A 23,214-nucleotide genomic window follows, 5' to 3' on the forward strand; every position below is an offset into this window, starting at 1 on the left:
CTCTTTATCACAATAGTTAAAGCTGCAGGAGCTATACTGCAGCTATACTGTGACCAGATTTAAAAGAGGCCAGGGCACCTGCAACTTTAACTGTTGTGATGAAGAGGAAATTCCACCAGGTTCCCCATAAATACAAATGACACGTGCTGAAATTCCTTTTTCAATACAACTGTTAAAGATACAGGAGCCCTGTCCTCCTTTTTATATGGCCAGCCTACCTTAGGTCTAGCTAAGGCCTAAGCCTTAGGTAGGGTGACCCTATGAAAAGGAGGACAGGGCTCCTGTATCTTTAACAGTTGTATAGAAAAGGGAATTTCAGCAAGTGTCATTTGAATGCACATAACACCTGGTGAAATTTTGTCTTCATTATAACAGTTAAAGCTGCAGGAGTCCTGCCCTCTTGATCAGATATAAAAGAGAGGAGGGCACCTGCAGCTTTAACTATTGTGATGAAGAGGGAATTTCACCAGATACTGTATGCATACAAATGACACTTGCTGAAAATCCCATTTCTCTACAACTGTTAAAGATACAGGAGCCCTGTCCTCCTTTTCATATGGTCACCTTACCTTAGGGCATTTGCCCTTTTAGAATGGGCAAAAAATGCACCAATGATGGGGAAAAACACATCCAACGATTGGTGGTTGGGGAAAGGGAGGTGGGGCCCTGGGGAACCCTGGCAGGCCAGATGTGGCCCACAGGGCTGAGGTTCCGCACCCCCGGCCTAGAAGGGCGATTGCTGACCTGTCTCGGCTTGGGTGGAGATGGGGCCTAATCGCTTCCTGCCTGAGACGCCGTAGAGGTTGATGTGGTATCTGTGTGAGGGAACCAGGTCGTGGAGGTGGAGAGAGCGCAGGTTCCCTTCGACGGGGAGGGCTTGGGCTTTGCCCTGAGCATCTCGGTACTGCACGATAAAGGAGTCAAAGTTCCCAGCCGCAACGGTCCAGGAGAGATCGAGAGAATTTGGCTTGGCGTTACCGGCCGTCAGCTCCCCCAGCCTGAGCGGCGGAGTGGGCTTCTCCATCAGTGGGGCTGGAACAGAGAGGACCGAGGAGTGAATGAGCGCCCCCAGGGAGAGGGCTCTGCTAGTTGTGACTCATCCCCTACTTCAAGAGGTGTTTCTTTCTGCATTTGATAATATCTGGGACTGAGCCCTTGACCATCTCTCCCTCCCTTTATGTCAGTGGTTCTCAACCTTCCTAATGCCACGACCCTTTAATACAGTTCCTCATGTTGTGGTGACCCCCAACCATAAAATTATTTTCGTTCTTCTCTACACGATCCATTGTCATGGGATGGTTTGCTAATGAAAATAATACATAACAATAGCTTTAATACAAAAGATGATACATGACATAGTTCAGTCAATACAGTTTCCTAAGACCATTGGAAATATGTGTTTTCCGATGGTCTTAGGCGACCCCTGTGAAAGGGTCGTTCGACCCCCAAAGGGGTCCCGACCCACAGGTTGAGAACCGCTGCTTTATGTTCTTATATCCCTCCCTCAGCAATTCTTCGAAAGGGCTCACCTCGCAGCCTACATTTTTGATTGCCACATTTGGTTTGCATATAACCATACTTGGAGGAGGGGAAAGGGGTTCAGGATGTTCAGAGTACTGGCCAATCATTGCTGTGCACAGCTGGCTTGTAGTGCTAACTCTACTTGACAAGGATGTGGATAGTGCTTCCAGAGCCTAGCAGCTACCCTTTTATTTTTGTGCCTGCCCTGCATCTGCGCAGTAGACCCAGCCACAGCTGTGACCCCCCCCTTTCCTGAGATAGAAAGAAGGCTAAGAAGAGAGAGAACTGTCCCCTGTGAAAGAATGATGGTTATTGTGGTCACACAGCTGACCTGTGACAGCGTCGGTGGAAAGGGGGCCGAGTTGCTTGTGGCCAGAGATTCCAAAAAGATTGAACTTGTATCTGCGGGAAGGCACGAGGCTGGAGACGGTGACCTCACGGGATCCCCCGTCCACAGGCAGTGTTTGGGGTCTGCCTTCTGCATCCCTGTACTCAACCAGGAAGGAGTCAAAGCTCCCAGTAGGTACGGTCCAGGAGAGCCGGAGCGAATCGCTAAAAATGTCAAAGGCTGTGAGTTCTCCCAGGCTGGGCTGTGGGGCCAGTACTTCTGCTCCCTCCGGCGATACTGGTGCTGGGGCTAGAACAGAGAGAGAGAGAGAGAGAGAGAGAGAGAGAGAGAGAGAAGTGGAGAGTGAAGCATACATCACGGCGGCCTGAAACTCTTCTGCTCCTGTAATAAAGTCATGGTTAGAAGAATGCAAGGGTCTCCCAATCAGGTCCCCAAAAGGCGGGTGTGGGCAAGCAGTTTTTCTGCCGGGGGCAACATGTTGACAGTGACTGGGTTTGCACAACGCGCTAACCCACAATCTATGGCTGAGTATGGGTTGTTGTTGAACCATGGGTTGTTCATTCAACCGTGGGTTAACGTGTTGTCTGAACCCAGGACATTTTCTGCAGGATGGCTTCTTAACCACGCAGCGTGGCTTATTTTTCTCGAACGAGCCACCTTCAGAAACCATAGTTTGTTTTGGGGTTGTCCAGGGTGGTTAACAAACCACACTGCATGATTAACAACCCACCCCGTGGAAAATATCCTGGGTTCAGACAACCCACTAACCCACAGATCAACAAACAACCCATGGTTCAACAACAACCCATACTCAACAACTGAGTGTGGGCTAACGTGTTGTGTGAACAGTCCCAGTGAGTGATGCTGAACCCAGTAATGGGAAGCGCCAAAAGTGGGCGCCCCCCCCTTTGCTCTCTTTCTGCCACTCATGTTTCTCTATCTTTCGGGGGGGGGGGCTCCATTTTTCTCCTGCCAGCGGTCTGGAATGATTGCATGAAGAGGGCTTTCGAAATGAGGCTGAGCGTCACACGAGACTGGGCCCAGGGCTGAATGCAGCTCGAGGGCCACAGATTGCCCAACCTTGACGCAAGGTGAGAACGGACTGAAGGATGATGCTGTGATGGAAGCTCAGATGGTTTTGCCCATTTCTCCCCCACCAAGAAGACTGAAAAGCAGACACTGGTGGCTGAGGCCAAAACTGCACATTCGAGGAGCGAAAGCCTCTCCTGTTCCGCATTTCTATTGCAGAAGAGAAGCAGGAAGCAGTTTGTTTAAGAAGAAAGGAAGCCAACTGGACTAGGTCTCTTCTCGATCCTCCCAGAGTGCAGGACACGGAATAATGGGCCCAAGTTACAGGAAGCCAGATTCCAGCTGGACATCAGGAAAAACTTCCTGACTGTTAGAGCAGTACGACGATGGAATCAGTTGCCTGGTGAGGTTGTGGGCTCTCCCACTCTAGAGGCCTTCAAGAGGCAGCTGGACAACCATCTGTCAGGGATGCTTTAGGGTGGATTCCTGCACTGAGCAGGGGGTTGGACTCAATGGCCTTGTAGGCCCCTTCCAACTCTACTGTTCTATGATTCTATTATTCTAGAAGCTGCTGTTTGGGGCTTCTGAGGCACAGCAGCCACGTCTAGGGGAAGTTATATGGCCGTGTCTAGCAAAACTGGGGCTGGTGCTGTTCCTGCCAGGGCCAAGATCTGTGGTAGGCTCCTCCTCTTTGTGTGGTAGGCTTGAAGAAATTAGGATGTGTCACAGGGCTGATTATGTACAGCACCGTGGGTTCCTTGAAGGAAAAAATGTGGGATATAACTTCCTGACTGTTAGAGCAGTACGACAATGGAATCAGTTACCTAGGGAGGTTGTGGGCTCTCCCACACTAGAGGCCTTCAAGAGGCAGCTGGACAAGCATCTGTCAGGGATGCTTTAGGGTGGATTCCTGCATTGAGCAGGGGGTTGGACTCGATGGCCTTGTAGGCCCCTTCCAACTCTGCTAGTCTATGATTCTATGATTCTAGGTCAGATTATACTAGGCCCAACTAGCCCAATGCCGTCTACTCTTGCTGGCAGTGGCTGTCCAGGATCTCAGGCAAAGGATTTCCCCATCAGCTGACATTTTTTAACCGTTGTTGCCAGGTATCGCACCTGGCACCTCCTGCACTCAAAGCAACACTCCAAAACCCCAATCCTCTGAACTATAACGATATTTGTTGCTATTTCCTGCGGTGTGCAGGAGAAGTTGCACTATAAAACTCCCACTAGAAGGTGCTGTCCCACTACACTAATTGGGCCATGTGGTTGCTGCTTTCTTCCTCTTCCTTCCCCGTGTGTTTCTGCTCATTCCTATTGCGGAAGAGAAGCAGGAAGCAGAGCGATGGTAAGAAGAAGTGATTTCCCCTAACCCATCTGAAAACACCCCCCCCCCATTCCCTGGATGTGAAATCGTCATGCTCAGTTCCCCTAACCTTCCCTGTTGGTCGTAAGTTTAAGAAATATAGAAACTGCTCCTTCAACTCCCAGTAAACACCCCTGCAAATTTCTAGAATTTTTCTGCCCCCTCCCCAAATTGCACACCTTAACAGACTGCAAATGGGCCTTGATACAGGGGGGCACATTTGCATCAACATTCATATACATCTAATAAATGTATGAATATTCCTCTGCATAGGGTGACCCTATGAAAAGGAGGAGAGGGCCCCTGTATCTTGAACAGTTGTATAGAAAAGGAACCTGTTGACATTCCCTCTTCATTGCAACAGTTAAAGCTGCAGGAGCCCTGTCCTCTTTTGTTTCTGGTCACTCTAGTAAAGCTCCTGCAGCTTTAACTGTTGTGATGAAGAGGGGATTTCACCAGATTCTCCATATATACAAATGACACCTGTTGAAATTCCGTTTTCTATGCATCTGTTACAGATACAGGAGCCCAGTCCTCCTTTTCATAGGGTCACCCTACCTCTGCAGCAAGGCTATTGCTCAGCCAGAACAGCTGTTTCCTCTCTGCCCGCCCCACAAAAGAAGTTGAGCTATCCTTGAAATCCAGTAATGTGAGTTATGCCTGAAAAATAAGGGAAATAAAGCAATGGTGTTCCCCGTAGTAACCTATGGCTGCGAGAGCTGGACCATAAGGAAAGCTGAGCGAAGGAAGATAGATGCTTTTGAACTGTGGTGTTGGAGGAAAGTTCTGAGAGTGCCTTGGATTGCAAGAAGATCAAACCAGTCCATACTCCAGGAAATAAAGCCAGACTGCTCACTTGAGGGAATGGTATTAAAGGCAAAACTGAAATACTTTGGCCACATAATGAGAAGACAGGACACCCTGGAGAAGAGGCTGATGCTAGGGAAAGTGGAAGGCAAAAGGAAGAGGGGCCGACCGAGGGCAAGATGGAGGGATGATATTCTGGAGGTGACAGACTTGACCTTGGGGGAGCTGGGGGTGGCGACAGCCGACAGAAAGCTCTGGCGTGGGCTGGTCCATGAAGTCACGAAGAGTCGGAAGCAACTGAACAAATAAACAACAACAAAGGATGTGTCTTCTGACACAGCAGCGGACCCCTGTGGAATAAAATACAGAAGGCGCCCGGCGCAATCCCAACTCTTATCAGGCGACTTAGCCCCTGCTGACCTGTGACGGCCTCCACGGAGAGAGGGCCGTATTGCTTGCCATCATAAACTCCATAGAGGTTGAACTGGTATCTCTGGGAGGGCTCGAGGTCTGGGACGGCGAGCGTGCGGGAAACCCCATCAACGGGCAACTCCCGAGGTCTCCCGTGTGCGTCTTCGTACTGCACTAGAAAGGAATCAAAATCCCCCGTGGGGACGGCCCAGGAGAGGCGGGCTGAGGTACTAGTGAGATCAGAAACCATGAGCTGCTCCAGGCTGAGCTGAATGGTGGCCACCCTTTCCGTGGTCACCTCTGGCGATGTCGCTGTAGCGGCTAAAACACACACACACACACACACACACAGAGAGAGAGAGAGAGAGAGAGAGAGAGAGAGCGTTACCTGTTGCGGCGGGATGAGCCTTGGAACTAAACTAGGGTGACCATATGAAAAGGAGGACAGGGCTTCTGTATCTTTAACAGTTGTATTGAAAAGGGAATTTCAGCAGACGTCATTTGTACATATGGAGAACCTGGTGGAAATTCCCTCTTCATCACAGCAGTTAAAGCTGCAGGAGCCCTGCCCTCTTTTGAATCTGGTCACTCTAGTATAGCTCCTGCAGCTTCAACCGTTGTGATGAAGAGGAAATTTCACCAGGTGCCGCATACATACAAAGGACACCTGCTGAAATCCCCTTTTCTATACAACTGTTAAAAGATACAGGAGCCCTGTCCTCCTTTCCATAGGGTCACCCTACCTAAAGGACTTGCACATGGAAGAGGGCAGAGGCTTGAAGGAAGGACTAGGCCTTGCTGAGAATATTACAACTTCGTCTGCAAGCTACTGGAAGGGGGCAGTGTTGCAGTTCGCACGTTCATGGGAATTTTGACCCCACAGCTAGCTTTACGATCTCTATAGAATCATAGAATCATAGAATAGCAGAGTTGGAAGGGGCCTACAAGGCCATCGAGTCCAACCCCCTGCTCAATGCAGGAATCCACCCTAAAGCATCCCTGACAGATGCTTGTCCAGCTGCCTCTTGAAGGCCTCTAGTGTGGGAGAGCCCACAACCTCACCAGGCAACTGATTCCATTGTCGTGCTGCTCTAACAGTTAGAAAGTTTTTCCTGATGTGCAGCTGGAATCTGGCTTCCTGTAACTTGCCTACAGGGTGCCTACAGGGTGCTTTCCTGTGCTCCTCCCCTTCCTTCCCCCCTCTCTCTGTGACCCCCCATTTCTTAGAGTGTCTCTGCTTGCTCTCTTGCTCCTGCCTGCGTAATGGAACAAAAAATGGACTGATCAAGCCCTTTTGAAAACTCTGTTCTGTACTTGCGTTCATTGCATATGCAAAAGTATTTGTGAGTAAATTGCTTTCTCTCTTTCACTGAAGAAGAGTGTGGTCTCCTTTTTTTTTATTTTAAGAAAGCCCTTGTGCACGTGGGACTGGTAAACGCTCATTCTGTTTTGCCTTTTGTTTTTTCTCTGCTCACTGCCTTTCTAACAGGAAGCATTCAAGAGGCAGCTGGACAGCCATCTGTCAGGGATGCTTTGAGGAAGATTCCAGCATGGAGCAGGGGGTTGGACCAGATGGACTTATAGGCCCCTTCCAATTCTACTATTCTATGGTTCTATGATCATTACCAAATAATCCCATTAGATTTAAGGCAAGGTGCAGAACCTTAAGACCAGAGGCAAAATCTTGCCTTCTTGTGTTCTCCAGGAGGCCCAGGCCCCTTCCCCTGGCCCCACCCACCACTTCTGTATCAAGGAGCTGGATAGACCAGCGGTCTGACTTGGTACAGAACAGTTCCCCATGTTCCAGATAGTTGTGGCAGCCAATTAGGCTGCAAACATGAACACAGGAGCATGTACAGAGAGGGTATTTCCCCCCCAAAGAGAGCTCTGCTTCCTTCTGTCATTTCTCCGGGACTTACAGCCTCCAGATCAAAACGTCTGCCTCAGTTCCACTTGTTTAAAGTGGGCTGTATACTTTGCTTTCCAGGTTCCCCCTCATTCAGGCATCTGAAGAAGTGTTAAGCAGTTGCTCAGTGCTGTCTGAAATCCATTTCTTTCATTTGCTTTAATTAAATGCTTTGGAAACTGCTCGGAGAAAGAGGGGGAGGCAGCTTTGTGACGGACACAAGGTCCAGCCAGTCAGCATTCTTCACAGCCTTCCTCTGAGAAGTGCTTTTTCAGAACCCTGATCCTGAGAAAGGCCAAAGGAAAAAGGGCGGGGCTAAAGGAAAAAGGGGGTGGGGCCAAAGGAAAAAAGAGGCAGGGTCAAAATACCAGCCTGTTTTAGCTTTCTACCAGTTACTGCCAGTAGCTAAGCTTTAGAACAGGCATTCCAACCTTTTAGAATGGGGAAACCCTGCATAACACCTGGAAAACAACAGAAAATTGAGTCGGTGGGAAGGGGGAGTGGCCAGGGGAAGAGGTGTGGCCATGTAGGGAATCACACAAGAGAATCACATCAGGATGCCAGATTTGTTCCCCTGGAATCGAGGTCCTGCACCCCTGCAGAGGGATTGTGGTCAACTCTGGCCAAGTTGACGCCCGCTGCTGACCTGTGGTGGCCTCCGTGGAGATGGGGCTGGAGCGCTTGCGGCCGGAGACGCCGTAGAGACTGAACTTGTATCTGTGGGAAGGAGCCAGGTTGGGGACGGTGACCTCACGAGAGGCTCCGTCCACGGGCAACGCCTGGGGTTTGCCCTCCGTGTCCTTGTACTGCACCAGGAAAGAGTCAAAGCTGCCGGTGGGGACAGTCCAGGAGAGGCGGATGGAATCAGGAGTGACGTCAGAGGCCGAGACCTCCCCCAGGCTGGGCTGAACAGCAACGGGCTCCTCTCCCTCCCGTGAGGCTGCAATCCACGGTAAAAGAAAGAGGTGGTGATTAGTACAGGCAGCCGAGATGTCGTCCCCAAATGATGCTATGAGTAAATACATAAATCAGCAGCAGCTTTCAAAGGAAGGGAGGAAGCCAGGGCAAGAAGGCACTTTGGTTTCACACCCATTGCAGCAAGTTACGTTTATGTTAAACCACCAAGTATTTGCACAAACCCGCCTCGACTCGATAGACAGAGAAAGTTAGAGCAGTGAGAGGGGAGTTGCAAAAAAAGGAAAATGCAGAAAGGAAAGCGAAAGGACGGACAGACAGTTTGTAGAAAGTTTGCGCCGTAGCAGCTGCAGTAAAACAAGGACATCAAGTGCAAGGCGACCACTTCTGACACCAACGTTCCTCCTTGAGGAAATAAAAGACGTTAACATGGAGGTGCAATTTCTTAAAAGCCTCCGTCCAGGTTGACTCCCGCTGCTGACCTGTGGTGGCCTCCGTGGAGATGGGGCTGGAGCGCTTGCGGCCGGAGACGCCGTAGAGGCTGAACTTGTATCTGCGGGAAGGAGCCAGGTTGGGGACCGTGAGCTCGCGGGATCCCCCCTCCACGGGCAATGCTTGGGGTTTGCCGTCGGCATCCTTGTACTGCACCAGGAAAGAGTCAAAGCTGCCGGTGGGGACAGTCCAGGAGAGGCGGACGGAATCAGCGGTGACGTCAGAGGCCGAGAGCTCCCCCAGGCCGGGCTGAACAGCCACGGGCTCCTCTCCCTCCCGTGAGGCTGCAATGGGGAATGAAACAGATAAAGAGATGGTGACCAGTGCAGGCAGCAGCAGGGATAGTTTGAAGTTGTACTGTTCCTAAATCCTGCTAGGGAAAAAAATAAAAATATTTTTTGAAGGGAAAGGGAAAAACATTGAGTGAAAACCACCCTCTGGTTTCATCTATACCCTAGTAATTTGTGTTACTGATTATCTGAATGTAATCTGTTTGGGGAGAGTAAGATCCTCCTAGAGTGCAGGACACGGAATAACGGGCTCAAGTTACAGGAAGCCAGATTCCGGCTGCACATCAGGAAAAACTTCCTGACTGTTAGAGCAGTACGACAATGGAACCAGGTACCTAGGGAGGTCATGGGCTCTCCCACACTAGGGGCCTTCAAGAGGCAGCTGGACAACCATCTGTCGGGGATGCTTTAGCGTGGATTCCTGCACTGAGCAGGGGGTTGGACTCGATGGCCTTATAAGCCCCTTCCAACTCTGCTATTCTATGATTCTATGATAGCACTCTTCAAATACTTAAAAGGTTGTCTCACAGAGGAGGGCCAGGATCTCTTCTCGATCCTCCCAGAGTGCAGGACACGGAATAACGGGCTCAAGTTAAAGGAAGCCAAATTCCAGCTGGACATCAGGAAAAACTTCCTGACTGTTAGAGCAGTACGACAATGGAATCAGTTGCCTGTTGAGGTTGTGGGCTCTCCCACACTAGAGGCCTTCAAGAGGCAGCTGGACAGCCATCTGTCAGGAATGCTTCATGGTGGATTCCTGCACTGAGCAGGGGGTTGGACTCGACGGCCTTGTAGGCCCCTTCCATCTCTACTATTCTATGAACCTTCTGTTAATGCAAAAATGCATATTCTTGTGTCCAGTACCATGACTGAATATTACTATATATGAAAATATTAATATTGTCAGCTGAATGACATAAACAAGCCATTTTGTTCTGCCACAGCTATGAAGCAGGTCCATCGACCCTCCAGGTTAACCAGTCCATTCTGTAGTTGCACTTTCCCAACAACAATATATTGCAATTTGAGCACCTGGAAAACCCGACATACCCATGACAGGAGCATTTTTATGTGTGAAGATGGTCAGAGCCAGTGCACCAGAAATTGTTGGCATGAAGATAGAAGAAACACCAAGAGTTGCATTACTCTCACTATATGAAGATTTAAATTGTAGAAAAGAAATTAAGGAATTGATAACGAATTTGTTGACAGCAGCAAGGTTAATCTTAGCTAGGAACTGGAAGATTCAAGGTGATTATTGTATTGAAGAGTGGTATAAAGAAGTATGGGAGATTGCTATCAATGATAAATTAACATGTAACATTAAAGTGAGAAGAGGTATAGCAAAAATGAACGATTTTGAGGAAATTTGGAAACAGTTGCTAATATTTGTGTTTTCTAAGGGAAGTGGGAAACCACCAGCAGAAGAGGTGTTACGATTTTGGAAACAGGAATGATCCCGAAGGGAAGGGGGAGCACTTGTTGGATTATGTTGAATTATGTTGGATTATGTTATGATAAAGCATTATATGTTAATAATTATATATTCAAGTAATTGTTAGGTATTGGTATGTTAATTGTTATGTTGGTTTGTATTTTATGTAGTAATAAATAAAATAATAATAAAAAAGGAGCATTTTTGTGTGTGAGGATGGTCAGAGCCAGCGCAACTATTCAGAAGTAATTGTGCATTTATTGCCCTGTAATCAGATGGACTGAAAAAAGGCCCTCAGATTGCACACTGGAAACATGGCATGGAGCAATCCAGGTGCAGGGGGGGAAAAAAGGTGTAACCATGAGCAAAATGTTCATGCGAATTGGCTTCAGGTTGATGGATGCAGAGAAAGCTACAGATGAGGGTGGGGTGAGGAAGAAAAGACAGATAGGAAAGGGGAGGAAGAGTCAGACAATTTGTAGAAGGTTTGTGCCACGGCAACTACTGCAGAACAAGAAAGTGAAGAGCCACTACTGATACCAGTGTTGCCCTCTGAGGAAATAAAAAAAGTTAACGTGGAGGTGCAATTTCAATCCAGGTTGACGCCCGCTGCTGACCTGTGGTGGCCTCCGTGGAGATGGGGCTGGAGCGCTTGCGGCCGGAGACGCCGTAGAGGCTGAACTTGTATCTGCGGGAAGGAGCCAGGTTGGGGACGGTGACCTCGCGGGATCCCCCCTCCACGGGCAACGCTTGGGGTTTGCCGTTGGCATCCTTGTACTGCACCAGGAAAGAGTCAAAGCTGCCGGTGGGGACGGTCCAGGAGAGGCGGACGGAATCAGGGCTGACGTCAGAGGCCGAGAGCTCCCCCAAACTGGGCTCCTCTACTTCCTGTGAGGCTGCAGTCCAGGGTACAACAAAGAGGTGGTGATTAGTACAGCCAGCAGAGAAGGTTCATTTTCTGTAGTTCCTACATGCTGCTACAAATAAATATATAAAGCGGAAAGATTGCTAGAGGAAAAGGTCATAATCACTGGGCGAAAGGGCCCTTTGGTTTCATCTACAAGGTGGCAGTGTATATGTTATTGATTAACCAGGTGCATTAGGTTTGGGCAGGGTTAGAGCCTCCTAGAGATGGGCAAATGTATCTGAATTGTGCGCCCACCTCCATCTTTGGCAGATTACTGAAATGAAGCAGCCCCTTCCAAAGGCGTGTGGGCCGCCACCGAAAATGAACTGGGCTATTGTTCCTAAACCTTCAGACCCGTTTTGGAAGGTGCTTTTTTATTTATTTATTTCAGTGCTAAGGAAAAACTGAGTTATTTATTATATTCAACCAACCCATATGTGATACAAAGGGTTGCACTATTTGCAGTGAAAGCTAATAGACGTAGAGCAAATTTTTTAGATACTATTGGTGTGTGTTGTTATAAAGATTCAGAGATATAAATGAAATGTCATTGAGAAGCAATTAAAGGTTTCTGTGTGTCCGCTGTGCTCCTATCTTACTATCCTTTTAGTAATGCATGTTACGTTTTTGATAGCTCTGCAATTTTTAACCATATGTAATTTTTATCATGTATAGTATAGCAAAATGTCAAGTTTGTATGTGTTGCAATGACCTGTGGATTGAGCAATAAACATATTGATTGCTTTTGTAAGCCCCGAATTTATACAAATTTGAACCTCCCATGGTTAATCTCTCCATAGAAGGAAGATACCAGGCAAGGCTGATCCTATGGAAAAGAGCACAGGGCTCCTGTATCTTTAACAGTTGCATAGAAAAGGGAATTTCAGCAGGTGTCCTTTGTATATATACAGAATCTGGTGAAATGCCCTCTTCATCACAACAGTTAAAGCTGCAGGAGCCCTGCCCTCTTTTGTATCTGGTCACGCTTGGCAGGGCTCCTGCAGCTTTAACTGCTGTGATGAAGAGGGCATTTCAGCAGGAGCTGCATCCATACAAATGACACCTTTTCTATACAACTGTTAAAGATACAGGAGCCCTGTCCTCCTTTCCATAAGGTCACCCTATCAGGCACAGGGAGAAGGGAGGAAGACGAAAGAGATGGAGTTTTGTGACTGACAGCCCTAGGTTCTAATCAAGGAATGACTTTACCCGGGCTTTCCAATCATAGTGTTTTTGGGAAGGATGTTTAAGTAACATATCAGACGTTGTTACTTCTCAGTGGCTGCTCCCAGCTTGTAGAACTCCCTGCTGAGGGAGACTCGGTTGCCTCCCTCTCTGCTGTCCTTCCGCCAGCAGGCAAAGACATGCAGGCCTTTTGCATGAAAGCTAGTCTGATGGGCTGAGTGCTATTTTCATTGCTTTTGTTGCTATGTTTTAATCGTGCTTTTAATGTGTTGGTTTCATTGTTAACTGCCTTGCGCACCATTGCCTTCATGGAAAATCAGGGTATCATTCAAATCAAATCAAAAATAAATAAATTCTTCCAGTGTTTTTAATAATGTTTGTAAATTGAGTCCCTTAGGAGCAGCAACACTGAGGGAGTTAGCAGAGTTGGTGGCTGTTGTGCTTTGCATGTTTGGTCTTTCTTTCCTAAAATCCAATCCTTTACATCGCTTTTTTTTCTGTGAAAAAAAATTTTGAGTGCCAATTTTGAGCACACGCGCCCCCCAAAGGCTCAAATACTATTTACTTATTTATTTATTTATTTATTTATTACATTTCTATACCGCCCAATAGCCGGAGCTCTCTGGGTGGTTCACAAAAATTAAAACCCTTCAAAGTATAAAACAACAGTATAAAACCATAATATAAAATACAATATAAAAGAACAACCAGGATAAAAACAGCAGCAATGTAAAATTACAAATTTAAAACACCAAGTTAAAATATATTTATAGATTGTTAAAATGTTGGGAGAATAAAAAGGTCTTCACCTGGCGTCTAAAAGCATATAATGTAGGTGCCAAGCGAACCACCTTAGGGAGCTCATTCCACAACCGGGGTGCCACAGCAGAGAAGGCCCTCCTCCTGGTAGCCACTTGCCTCACTTCCTTTGGCAGGGGCTCATGGAGAAGGACCCCTGAGGATGACCTTAGGGTCCGGGCAGGTACATATGGGAGGAGGCGTTCCTTCAGATATTATTTTTGAATAGTAAAGTATTCAAAAGTATTCCTTCAGATACTGTTTTTGAATATTTTTTGGATATTATAAATACTATTCTACTATTTTTCATTCAAATACTATTTTTCATTGGTGTAGGGATTAGGGAACTATAAAGTGCTGCTATTGATATTCAAAGCCCTAAACGGTTTGGGGCCAGGTTATTTGAAGGAATGTCTCCTCCCATATGTACCTGCCCGGACCTTAAGATCATCTACAGGGGCCCTTCTCCGTGAGCCCCTGCCAAAGGAAGTGAGGCAGGTGGCTCCTAGGAGGAGGGCTTTCTCTGCTGTGGAATGAGCTCCCCAGAGAGGTCCGCCTGGCACCAACACTGTACTCCTTTCATCGCCAGCTGAAGACCTTTTTATTCCCCCAGTATTTTAACACTTAATTTTAACTTAAATTTAATTTTTACTGTTCTAACTCTGTATTTTAATCTTATATCAATTTTTGCTGCGTGGTTTTATCCTGGTTGTGCTTTTTATACTGTATTTTGTATTTGTGTTTTAAAACTGTTGGTTGTTTTATTATGGTTTTAATTTTTGTGAACCACCCAGGAAGCTTCGGCTATTGGGCAGTATAAAAATGTAATAAATAAAATAAATAAATAAATAAATTTATAGTTTCCTAATTCCTACACCAACAATTCTGAAATTTTGTAGGGATTTTGTAACTCAGGGCACCCCTGGGTTGTACATCATGTTCATGTAAACTGCCCAGAAAACCACAGAGAATATAGGGCATCATTTGAAAAACATCAACCCTGCAAATGTTAACAGCTTCTTCCACAAAATAACCTGAACCTATTTGTCTGAAATTTGGTAGGCTTCATCCCCTTAGAAGGGGAGACTAGGTTTCCAAACATTGTCCAATTTTGTCAAAAATATTAGCACCATTTGTTGATTTCCCCATTATAGTCAATGGGATAGATATAAGAATATAAGAAGTGCCCTGATGCTGGATCAGACCAAGGGTCCATCTAGTCCAGCACTCTGTTCACACAGTGGCTGACCAGCCATCGGCCAGGGAACAACAAAGCAGGACATGGTGCAACAGCACTCTCCTACCCATGTTCCCCAGCAACTGGTGCTCACAGGTTTCCTGCCTCAAATACTGGAGATAGCACATAACCGTCAGGGCTAGTAGCCATTGATAACCTTCTCCTTCAGGAATTTATCCAACCCCCTTTTAAAGCCATCCAAATTGGAGGCCATCACTACATCCTGTGGTAGTGAGTTCCAAAGCTTCAGAAACCAGTTCAAACCATGGCTCTGCTTCAGATCCAAAATGAAGTGAGGCAGCTGAACAACCATCTGTCAGGGATGCTTTAGGGTGGATTCCTGCATTGAGCAGGGGGTTGGACTCGATGGCCTTGTAGGCCCCTTCCAACTCTGCTATTCTATGATTCTATGATTCTATCTGTCTGAAGCCCCAAACTGCAGCAATCTGCTATCCTAAGCACCAAATCAGGTTCTAAAGCAAATGTGTTTCATAGCACACCCCTAAAATATATGTATATCCTTGTGCTCGGTATCATGACTTAAGAGAGCTTCTCTACATTTAAAAAACACCCACCCACCAATCCACTGCTTTCTACTTCCATTTTCGTTCTGGGATTACCATTGGCTCAATTACATAGGTGGCCACAGGTGACCACGTGGTTTGGATGGAATACTTCCCCCATCTCTGCCTCCTCCATTTAACTCAATAAAACAGCACCATCTAGTGATGGAATTATAGCACAACAGCACCATTACGTAGGGCCAATTTTCTAGATTTTTGTTTTTAAAAGCTGATTATCTCTGTGTTTTCTGACAACAGGATAAAGGGGGATAGTGCTAAAAAATGTCCTGGATGTTGACGACATCATGTAATTGACCTACAAACATCCATGAGCAGCCAATCACAAGCATGCTATAAATCGCTCATTTAGAGAAGCCCTTAGTTTTATAACTATATATGGGAATATAAATATTACCAGCTGGATGGCCATTTTGTTCGACCCACTGCTATGAAGCAGGCTCATCCGCCCTTTATATCAACCAACCCAATTTGGAAATCTCATTTTCCCAGCAACTACATACTGCAGTTTGAGTTCTGATGAAATGCAATACACCCATAACAGGGGCATTTCTTTGATTGTTGGATTCTGTGCATCAAATGAGAAGTACCCACATTTATTGCTCTGTAGTTTAATTGGCTGGAAAGGCCCCCCCCCCAATGACCCACTGGCAACACGTGTGATGTAATCCAGGCAGGAAGAAAGGCATGTAATCACAAACCAAGCGTTTGTATGAATTACCCTTGCACGGATGGAAACAGAGAAATCTGGGGTTTGTGGGGGAGAGCAAATGAAGGATAACAAAGAGAAGCAACAGACAGACATGACGGTCGAAGAAATTCCGTGCCTCAGCAGCTACTTTAAAAACAAAGAAATTCAAGTGTTAGGAAGCCATTTCTGACACCAACGTTAGCCCTTGGGGAAACAAAGACATTAAAACGGGAGTGCAATTTCTGAAAAGCGTCCAGCCAAGTTGAGCTCTGCTGCTGCTGACCTGTGGTGGCCTCCGTGGAGATGGGGCTGGAGCGCTTGCGGCCGGAGACGCCGTAGAGATTGAACTTGTATCTGCGGGAAGGAGCCAGGTTGGGGACGGTGACCTCACGAGAGGCTCCGTCTATGGGCAACGCCTGGGGTTTGCCCTCCGCGTCCTTGTACTGGATCTGGAAGGAGTCAAAGCTGCCGGTGGGGACAGTCCAGGAGAGGCGGACGGAATCAGGGGTGACGTCTGAGGCCGAGAGCGCCCCCAAACTGGGCTGAACCACGACGGGCTCGTCTACTTCCTGTGAGGCTGCAATCCAGGGTAAAAGAAGGAGGTGGTGATTAGTACACCCAGCAGAGAGGGTTCACTTTGTGTTATTCCTAAATTATGATGAGAATAAGTACATAACGCAGGAATAGCTTTAAGAGAAAGGGAGAAACACCGGGCCAAAAAGTGCTTTGGATTCACCCATATTGTAGCAAGTTAAGGGAAACATCGAATCGCAAACCAAGGCCGGATCTACACCAAGCAGGATATTCCATTATGAAAGCGGTATATAAAAGGCAGGAGCCACACTGCTGCTTTATAGCGGTATTGAAGTGCACTGACAACTGTTGGGGCCCATTAACACTTACCATATACCGCTACTTGGTGTGGCTCCTGCCTTTTATATACCGCTTTCATACCACTTTCATAGTGCAATATCCTGCTTCGTGTAGATTAGGCCCAAGTGTTTGTGTGAACTGGCTTCAAGCTGACGGATGCAGAGAAAGATATACACAGGGGCAGAGGAGGCAACGACAATAGGAAAGAGAAAGAGTACTTGAAGGTACGGCTACTGTAAAAATTAGAAATGGAAGTGGTAGTACTTCTGACATCAGTGCTGAACCCCTGCTGGATTGTTAAAATGGGAATGCAATCTCTTGAAAAGCCTCCGTCCAGGTTGACTCCCGGTGCTGACCTGTGGTGGCCTCCGTGGAGACGGGGCTGGAGCGCTTGCGGCCGGAGACGCCGTAGAGGCTGAACTTGTATCTGCGGGAAGGAGCCAGGTTGGGGACGGTGGCCTCACGGGATCCCCCCTCCACGGGCAACGCTTGGGGTTTGCCGTTGGCATCCTTGTACTGCACCAGGAAAGAGTCAAAGCTGCCGGTGGGGACGGTCCAGGAGAGGCGGACGGAATCAGCGGTGACGTCAGAAGCCGAGAGCGCCCCCAGGCTGGGCTGAACAGCCACGGTCTCCTCTACCACCCGTGAGGCTGCAGTGAGCGAGGCGTAAAACAGATAACGAGATGGTGACCAGTGTAACCAGAAGCAAAGGCAGTTTGTTGCAGGAATAGGTTTAAGGCCACAGCTAGACCTAAGGTTTATCCTGGGATCATCCAGCGTTCGCCCCTGCCTGAGCACTGGATCCCCTGTGTGTCACCTAGATGAACAGGTTTGACCCCTGGACGATCCAGGGATAAACCTTTGGTCTAGCTATGGCCTAAGAAAAAAGGTGAAACACTGGAGCAAACAATCCTTCACTTTCATCCAGATGTATTCCATTTTGGGAGGATTAGAACTGTAGGTTACTGGGCAGATGTGTTAAGGGCGTGGATTTATTTTGGATGAAGCCCGAACACCAAAGAAAAGCCGTCCCATTCAGAGGTATTTAGGCGACTTCCAAAGCGAAATGGCTCACGTCCAAAGTGCTGCAAAGGGAAGTGGGCTGTTCCCATTGTTCTTCAGATGCACTTTGGAGTTTCAGAGGGTGGCATTCAGGGCGTCATCAGGCAAGGGGGGCGTCGTGTTTCCCTACCGTCACTTTGCCTCCTGCTTCTGTCCCTCAGTAGGGACTGCTTGCTTTCATATGAAAAGGAGGACAGGGCTCCTGTATCTTTAACAGTTGTATTGCAAAGGGAATTTCAGCAGGTGCCATTTGCATATATGGGGAACCCGGGGTGGATCTAGACAGCGTCCTGAAGGCGCTTGCGTGCGTCTCCAGTGCGCCCCGAAACACACTGTGTAGATCCTGGAGGCGGAGGAGGAGGCGGGGCGGCGGCTTCTTCCGCCGAGCTCTCCGACCCGGGTGGCTCTTTCGCCGGCAGCAGGAGGCCAGCGGGGAGGTGGGCGGCGGCCGGATTCCCCAGCGAAGCCGCTGAGGCCGGAAACTTCTCGCCCCGTCCCCGCGAGGGGCGATGGGGGCCGCCACCGCCGCCTCCTCCTCCACCTCCAGGATCTACACAATGAGTTTCGGGGCGCACTGAAGGCGCACGCAAGCACCTTCAGGACGCTGTCTAGATCTGCCCCCGGTGAAATTCCCTCTTCATCACAACAGTTAAAGCTGCAGGTGCCCTGCCCTCTTTTCAGTCTGGTCACTCTAGTATAGTTTCTGCAGCTTTAACTGTTGTGATGAAGAGGGAATTTCACTAGGCGCTGCATGCATACAAATGACATCTGCTGAAATGCCCTTTTCTATGCAACTGTTAAAGATACAGGAGCCCTGTCCTCCTTTCCATAGGGTCACCCTAGATTAAGCAGCCCAATCCCCAATTACATTTTCTCAGCACCAATCAATTGCAATTTGAGTGCAGTGGAAAGGCGATATAAAAGTGGCCTTTTCATGAGTGGCAACAGCTGGATCCTGTCCATCAAACCGAACAGCGACTGTGCGTGTGTTGAGCTATAATTTCATTGGCTGGAAAGCCCCTCCAATGAACCACTGGAGACAAGCACAATGCAATCCAGGTAGGAAGAGAAACATAGCGCCACAAGTCAATTGTTGGTGTAAATTGGGATTGGGGAGACGGCTATAAAGAAAGACAGAGAGAGGGATGTGGGGTGGGGGCAGTAGGGAGAGAAAAACAAAGAGACAGAGAGGAAAGAGAAAAGGCAGGCTGGCAAATGGTAGACCATTTGGAGGAAGTCCATCGCATAGCAACTACTGTAGAACAAGAAATACAAATGTTACGCGACCACTTCTGCCACCAACGCTGCCCCTTGGGGAATTAAAAGAAATTAACATGGAGGTGCAATTTCTTAAAAGCCTCCATCCAGGTTGACGCCCGCTGCTGACCTGTGGTGGCCTCCGTGGAGATGGGGCTGGAGCGCTTGCGGCCGGAGACGCCGTAGAGGCTGAACTTGTATCTGCGGGAAGGAGCCAGGTTGGGGACGGTGACCTCACGAGAGGCTCCGTCCACGGGCAACGCCTGAGGTTTGCCCTCCGCGTCCTTGTACTGCACCAGGAAAGAGTCAAAGCTGCCGGTGGGGACAGTCCAGGAGAGGCGGACGGAATCAGCGGTGACGTCAGAGGCCGAGAGCTCCCCCAAACTGGGCTGAACTGTGACGGGCTCCTCTCCCTCCCGTGAGGCTGCAATGGAGAATGAAACAGATAAAGAGATGGTGACCAGTGCAGGCAGCAGCAGGGATAGTTTGAAGTTGTACAGTTCCTAAATCCTGCTAGGGAAAAAAATAAAAATATTTTTTGAAGGGAAAGGGAAAAACATTGAGTGAAAACCACCCTCTGGTTTCATCTATATTATAGTAATTTGTGTTACTGATTATCTGAATGTACTCAGTTTTGGGAGGGTAAGAACCTTTTGTTAATGCAAAGATTCATATTCTTGTGTCCAGTACCATGACTGAATATTACGACTATATAAGAAAACATGAATACTGTCAGTTGGATGACATAAACAAGCCATTTCTTTCAGTCCCAGCTATGAAGCAGGTCCATCGACCCTCCAAGAGTTATCAATCCATTCTAGAATTGCGTTTTCCCAACAACAATATGTTGCAATTTGAGCATTTGGAAAATCACATACACTCATAACAGGAGCACTTTTATGTGTGAAGACAATTAGATCCTGTGCAATGAATCAGAAGTAATTGTGCATTTATCAGCCTGTAGTTAGATTGGCTGTCAAGGCCCTCCGACGGCCCACTGGCAACAGGCATTAATCCAGGTAGGAAAACAAGATGTAACCACAAGCAGAGAATGTTGGTGAATTGGCTACAGTTGGTGGAGGAGTGGGAGAAAAGGCAACTATAGATTAAAAAAATGAAGGGAAAGACAACCTCCTCCGAGTGCCTACTCCGAGGGAAGCTCGGAGGATGGCAACAAGGGAGAGGGCCTTTTCAGTGGTGGCCCCCCGACTGTGGAACGATCTCCCCGATGAGGCTCGCCTGGTGCCAGCATTGTTATCTTTTCGGCGTCAGGTCAAGACTTTTTTCTTCTCCCAGGCATTTTAACAGCATTTAACAACGTTAAGTTTGTTTTTAATGGGCCCCAGAATTGTTTTTAAATGGATGCTGTTGTTTTAATACTGTTTTTTATGTTTTTGATGGTTTTAAAATTTTGTATACTTTTAATGTTTACCATTTTTAATTGTTGTAAACCGCCCAGAGAGCTTCAGCTGTGGGGCGGTGTATAAATGAAATAAAAATAATAAATAAATAAATAAATAAATTTGTGGAAGGTTCGTGCCACAGCAGCTACTGTAAAACTAGGAAGTCAAGAGTTAGGCGACCAGATCTGATGCCCCTGAAACAAGAAAGGAGTTAAAATGGGAGTGCAATTTTGGAGAAGCGTCCAGGGGTCTAAAAGCATAACAAGACCTTGTTATTCTCCCAGCATTTTAACAGTCTATAAATAAATTTTAACTTGGTGTTTTAAATTTGTAATTTTGCATTGCTGCTGTTTTGATCTGGTTGAGCTTTTATATTGTATTTTATATTATGGTTTTATACGGTTGTTTTATACTTTGAATGTTTTTAATTTTTGTGAACCGCCCAGAGAGCTCCGGCTATTGGGCGGTATAGAAATGTAATAAATAAATAAATAAATAAGGGAAACATCGAATCACAAGCCAAGTGTTTGTGTGAACTGGCTTCATGCTGGTGGAGGCAGAGAAAGATATACACAGGGGCAGAGGAGGCAAGGACAACAGGAAAGAGAAAGAGTCTCTGAAGGGGCGGCTACTGTAAAAATTAGAAATGGAAGTGGTAGATAATGACTTCTGACATCAGCGCTGACCCCTGCTGGATTATTAAAATGGGAATGCAATCTCTTAAAAACCGTCCAGCCAAGTTGACCCCTGCTGCTGCTGACCTGTGGTGGCCTCCGTGGAGATGGGGCTGGAGCGCTTGCGGCCGGAGACGCCGTAGAGACTGAACTTGTATCTGCGGGAAGGAGCCAGGTTGGGGACGGTGACCTCACGAGAGGCTCCGTCCACGGGCAACGCCTGGGGTTTGCCCTCCGCGTCCTTGTACTGGATCTGGAAGGAGTCAAAGCTGCTGGTGGGGACAGTCCAGGAGAGGCGGACGGAATCAGGGGTGACGTCAGAGGCCGAGAGCTCCCCCAAACTGGGCTGAACTGTGACGGGCTCATCTACTTCCTGTGAGGCTGCAATCCAGGGTAAAAGAAGGAGGTGGTGATTAGTACACCCAGCAGAGAGGGTTCACTTTGTGTTATTCCTAAATTATGATGAGAATAAATACATAAAGCAGGAATAGCTTTAAGAGAAAGGGAGAAACACCGGGCCAAAAAGTGCTTTGGATTCACCCATATTGTAGCAAGTTAAGTTCATCCTTAGGGGTCCTTCTCTGCGAGCCCCTGCCAAAGGAAGTGAGGCAGGTGGCTACCAGGAGGAGGGCCTTCTCTGCTGTGGCACCCCGGCTGTGGAATGAGCTCCCTAAGGAGGTTCACTTGGCACCTACATTATATGCTTTTAGACCCCAGGTCTAAAAGCATAACAAGACCTTGTTATTCTCCCAGCATTTTAACAGTCTATAAATAAATTTTAACTTGGTGTTTTAAATTTGTAATTTTGCATTGCTGCTGTTTTGATCTGGTTGAGCTTTTATATTGTATTTTATATTATGGTTTTATACGGTTGCTTTATACTTTGAATGTTTTTAATTTTTGTGAACCGCCCAGAGAGCTCCGGCTATTGGGCGGTATAGAAATGTAATAAATAAATAAATAAATAAATAAACAAATAAGGGAAACATCGAATCACAAGCCAAGTGTTTGTGTGAACTGGCTTCATGCTGGTGGAGGCAGAGAAAGATATACACAGGGGCAGAGGAGGCAAAGACAACAGGAAAGAGAAAGAGTCTCTGAAGGGGCGGCTACTGTAAAAATTAGAAATGGAAGTGGTAGATAATGACTTCTGACATCAGCGCTGACCCCTGCTGGATTATTAAAATGGGAATGCAATCTCTTAAAAACCGTCCAGCCAAGTTGACCCCTGCTGCTGCTGACCTGTGGTGGCCTCCGTGGAGACGGGGCTGGAGCGCTTGCGGCCGGAGACGCCGTAGAGGCTGAACTTGTATCTGCGGGAAGGAGCCAGGTTGGGGACGGTGACCTCACGAGAGGCTCCGTCCACGGGCAACGCCTGGGGTTTGCCCTCCGCGTCCTTGTACTGGATCTGGAAGGAGTCAAAGCTGCCGGTGGGGACAGTCCAGGAGAGGCGGACAGAATCAGCGGTGACGTCAGAGGCCGAGAGCTCCCCCAGGCTGGGCGGAGTCAATATCGTCTCATCTGGCCTCTCCTTTTTTGTTTCCTGAGATGCTGCTGTGAAGGCCACAGAAGAAGGACAATGGTAGTCAGCAACACTCAACACATTCAGGATTGGCTAGTTCTTGGAATGTATTAAAAGCCCTTGGGAAGGAATATTGAAAGAATGATAATGGGGGTGCGGTGGGGGAGTGAAAAAAAACACGTTTTATTTGCCTCGGCACCCACATCTGTCCCTACAATCCCCACAATCTTGAGATTTGTAGCTTTGTCAAGATGCTGAGGTTCCATCTTTAGCCATTATTTATTTATTTATTGCATTTCTATACCGCCCAACCGCCGAAGCTCCCTGGGCGGTTCAAAAAAACTAAAACCACTCAAAGTATAAAACAAACAGTATAAAAACGTGATATAAAATGCACATCAAAAACTAATTAAAAACATACCATACATGATTAAAACATCTTTAAAACATCCTTAAAACATCCTAAAAACATCTTAATATTCCACTGGATAGGCCTGCCGGAA

The 23,214-nt window shown here is 47.4% G+C and overlaps 1 protein-coding gene across 1 annotated transcript in view; it reads right to left on the minus strand.

The window, feature by feature from the left end:
- TNXB (tenascin XB) overlaps positions 1–23,214 on the minus strand; it is a 170,508-nt gene that overhangs the window by 78,670 nt on the left and 68,624 nt on the right. Inside the window, exons 12-21 of the mRNA XM_063122680.1 lie at positions 22,432–22,743; positions 21,277–21,570; positions 19,243–19,536; positions 16,204–16,497; positions 11,139–11,417; positions 8,787–9,080; positions 8,036–8,329; positions 5,493–5,804; positions 1,853–2,158; positions 745–1,032 (exon numbers count right to left, since the gene is read on the minus strand). Coding sequence (XP_062978750.1) covers positions 745–1,032; positions 1,853–2,158; positions 5,493–5,804; positions 8,036–8,329; positions 8,787–9,080; positions 11,139–11,417; positions 16,204–16,497; positions 19,243–19,536; positions 21,277–21,570; positions 22,432–22,743 — 2,967 coding nt within the window. The remainder of the gene's footprint in view (positions 1–744; positions 1,033–1,852; positions 2,159–5,492; positions 5,805–8,035; positions 8,330–8,786; positions 9,081–11,138; positions 11,418–16,203; positions 16,498–19,242; positions 19,537–21,276; positions 21,571–22,431; positions 22,744–23,214) is intronic.

The sequence above is a fragment of the Elgaria multicarinata genome, chromosome 3 (assembly GCF_023053635.1).
Source record: "Elgaria multicarinata webbii isolate HBS135686 ecotype San Diego chromosome 3, rElgMul1.1.pri, whole genome shotgun sequence".
In the NCBI taxonomy this organism is placed as follows: domain Eukaryota; kingdom Metazoa; phylum Chordata; class Lepidosauria; order Squamata; family Anguidae; genus Elgaria; species Elgaria multicarinata.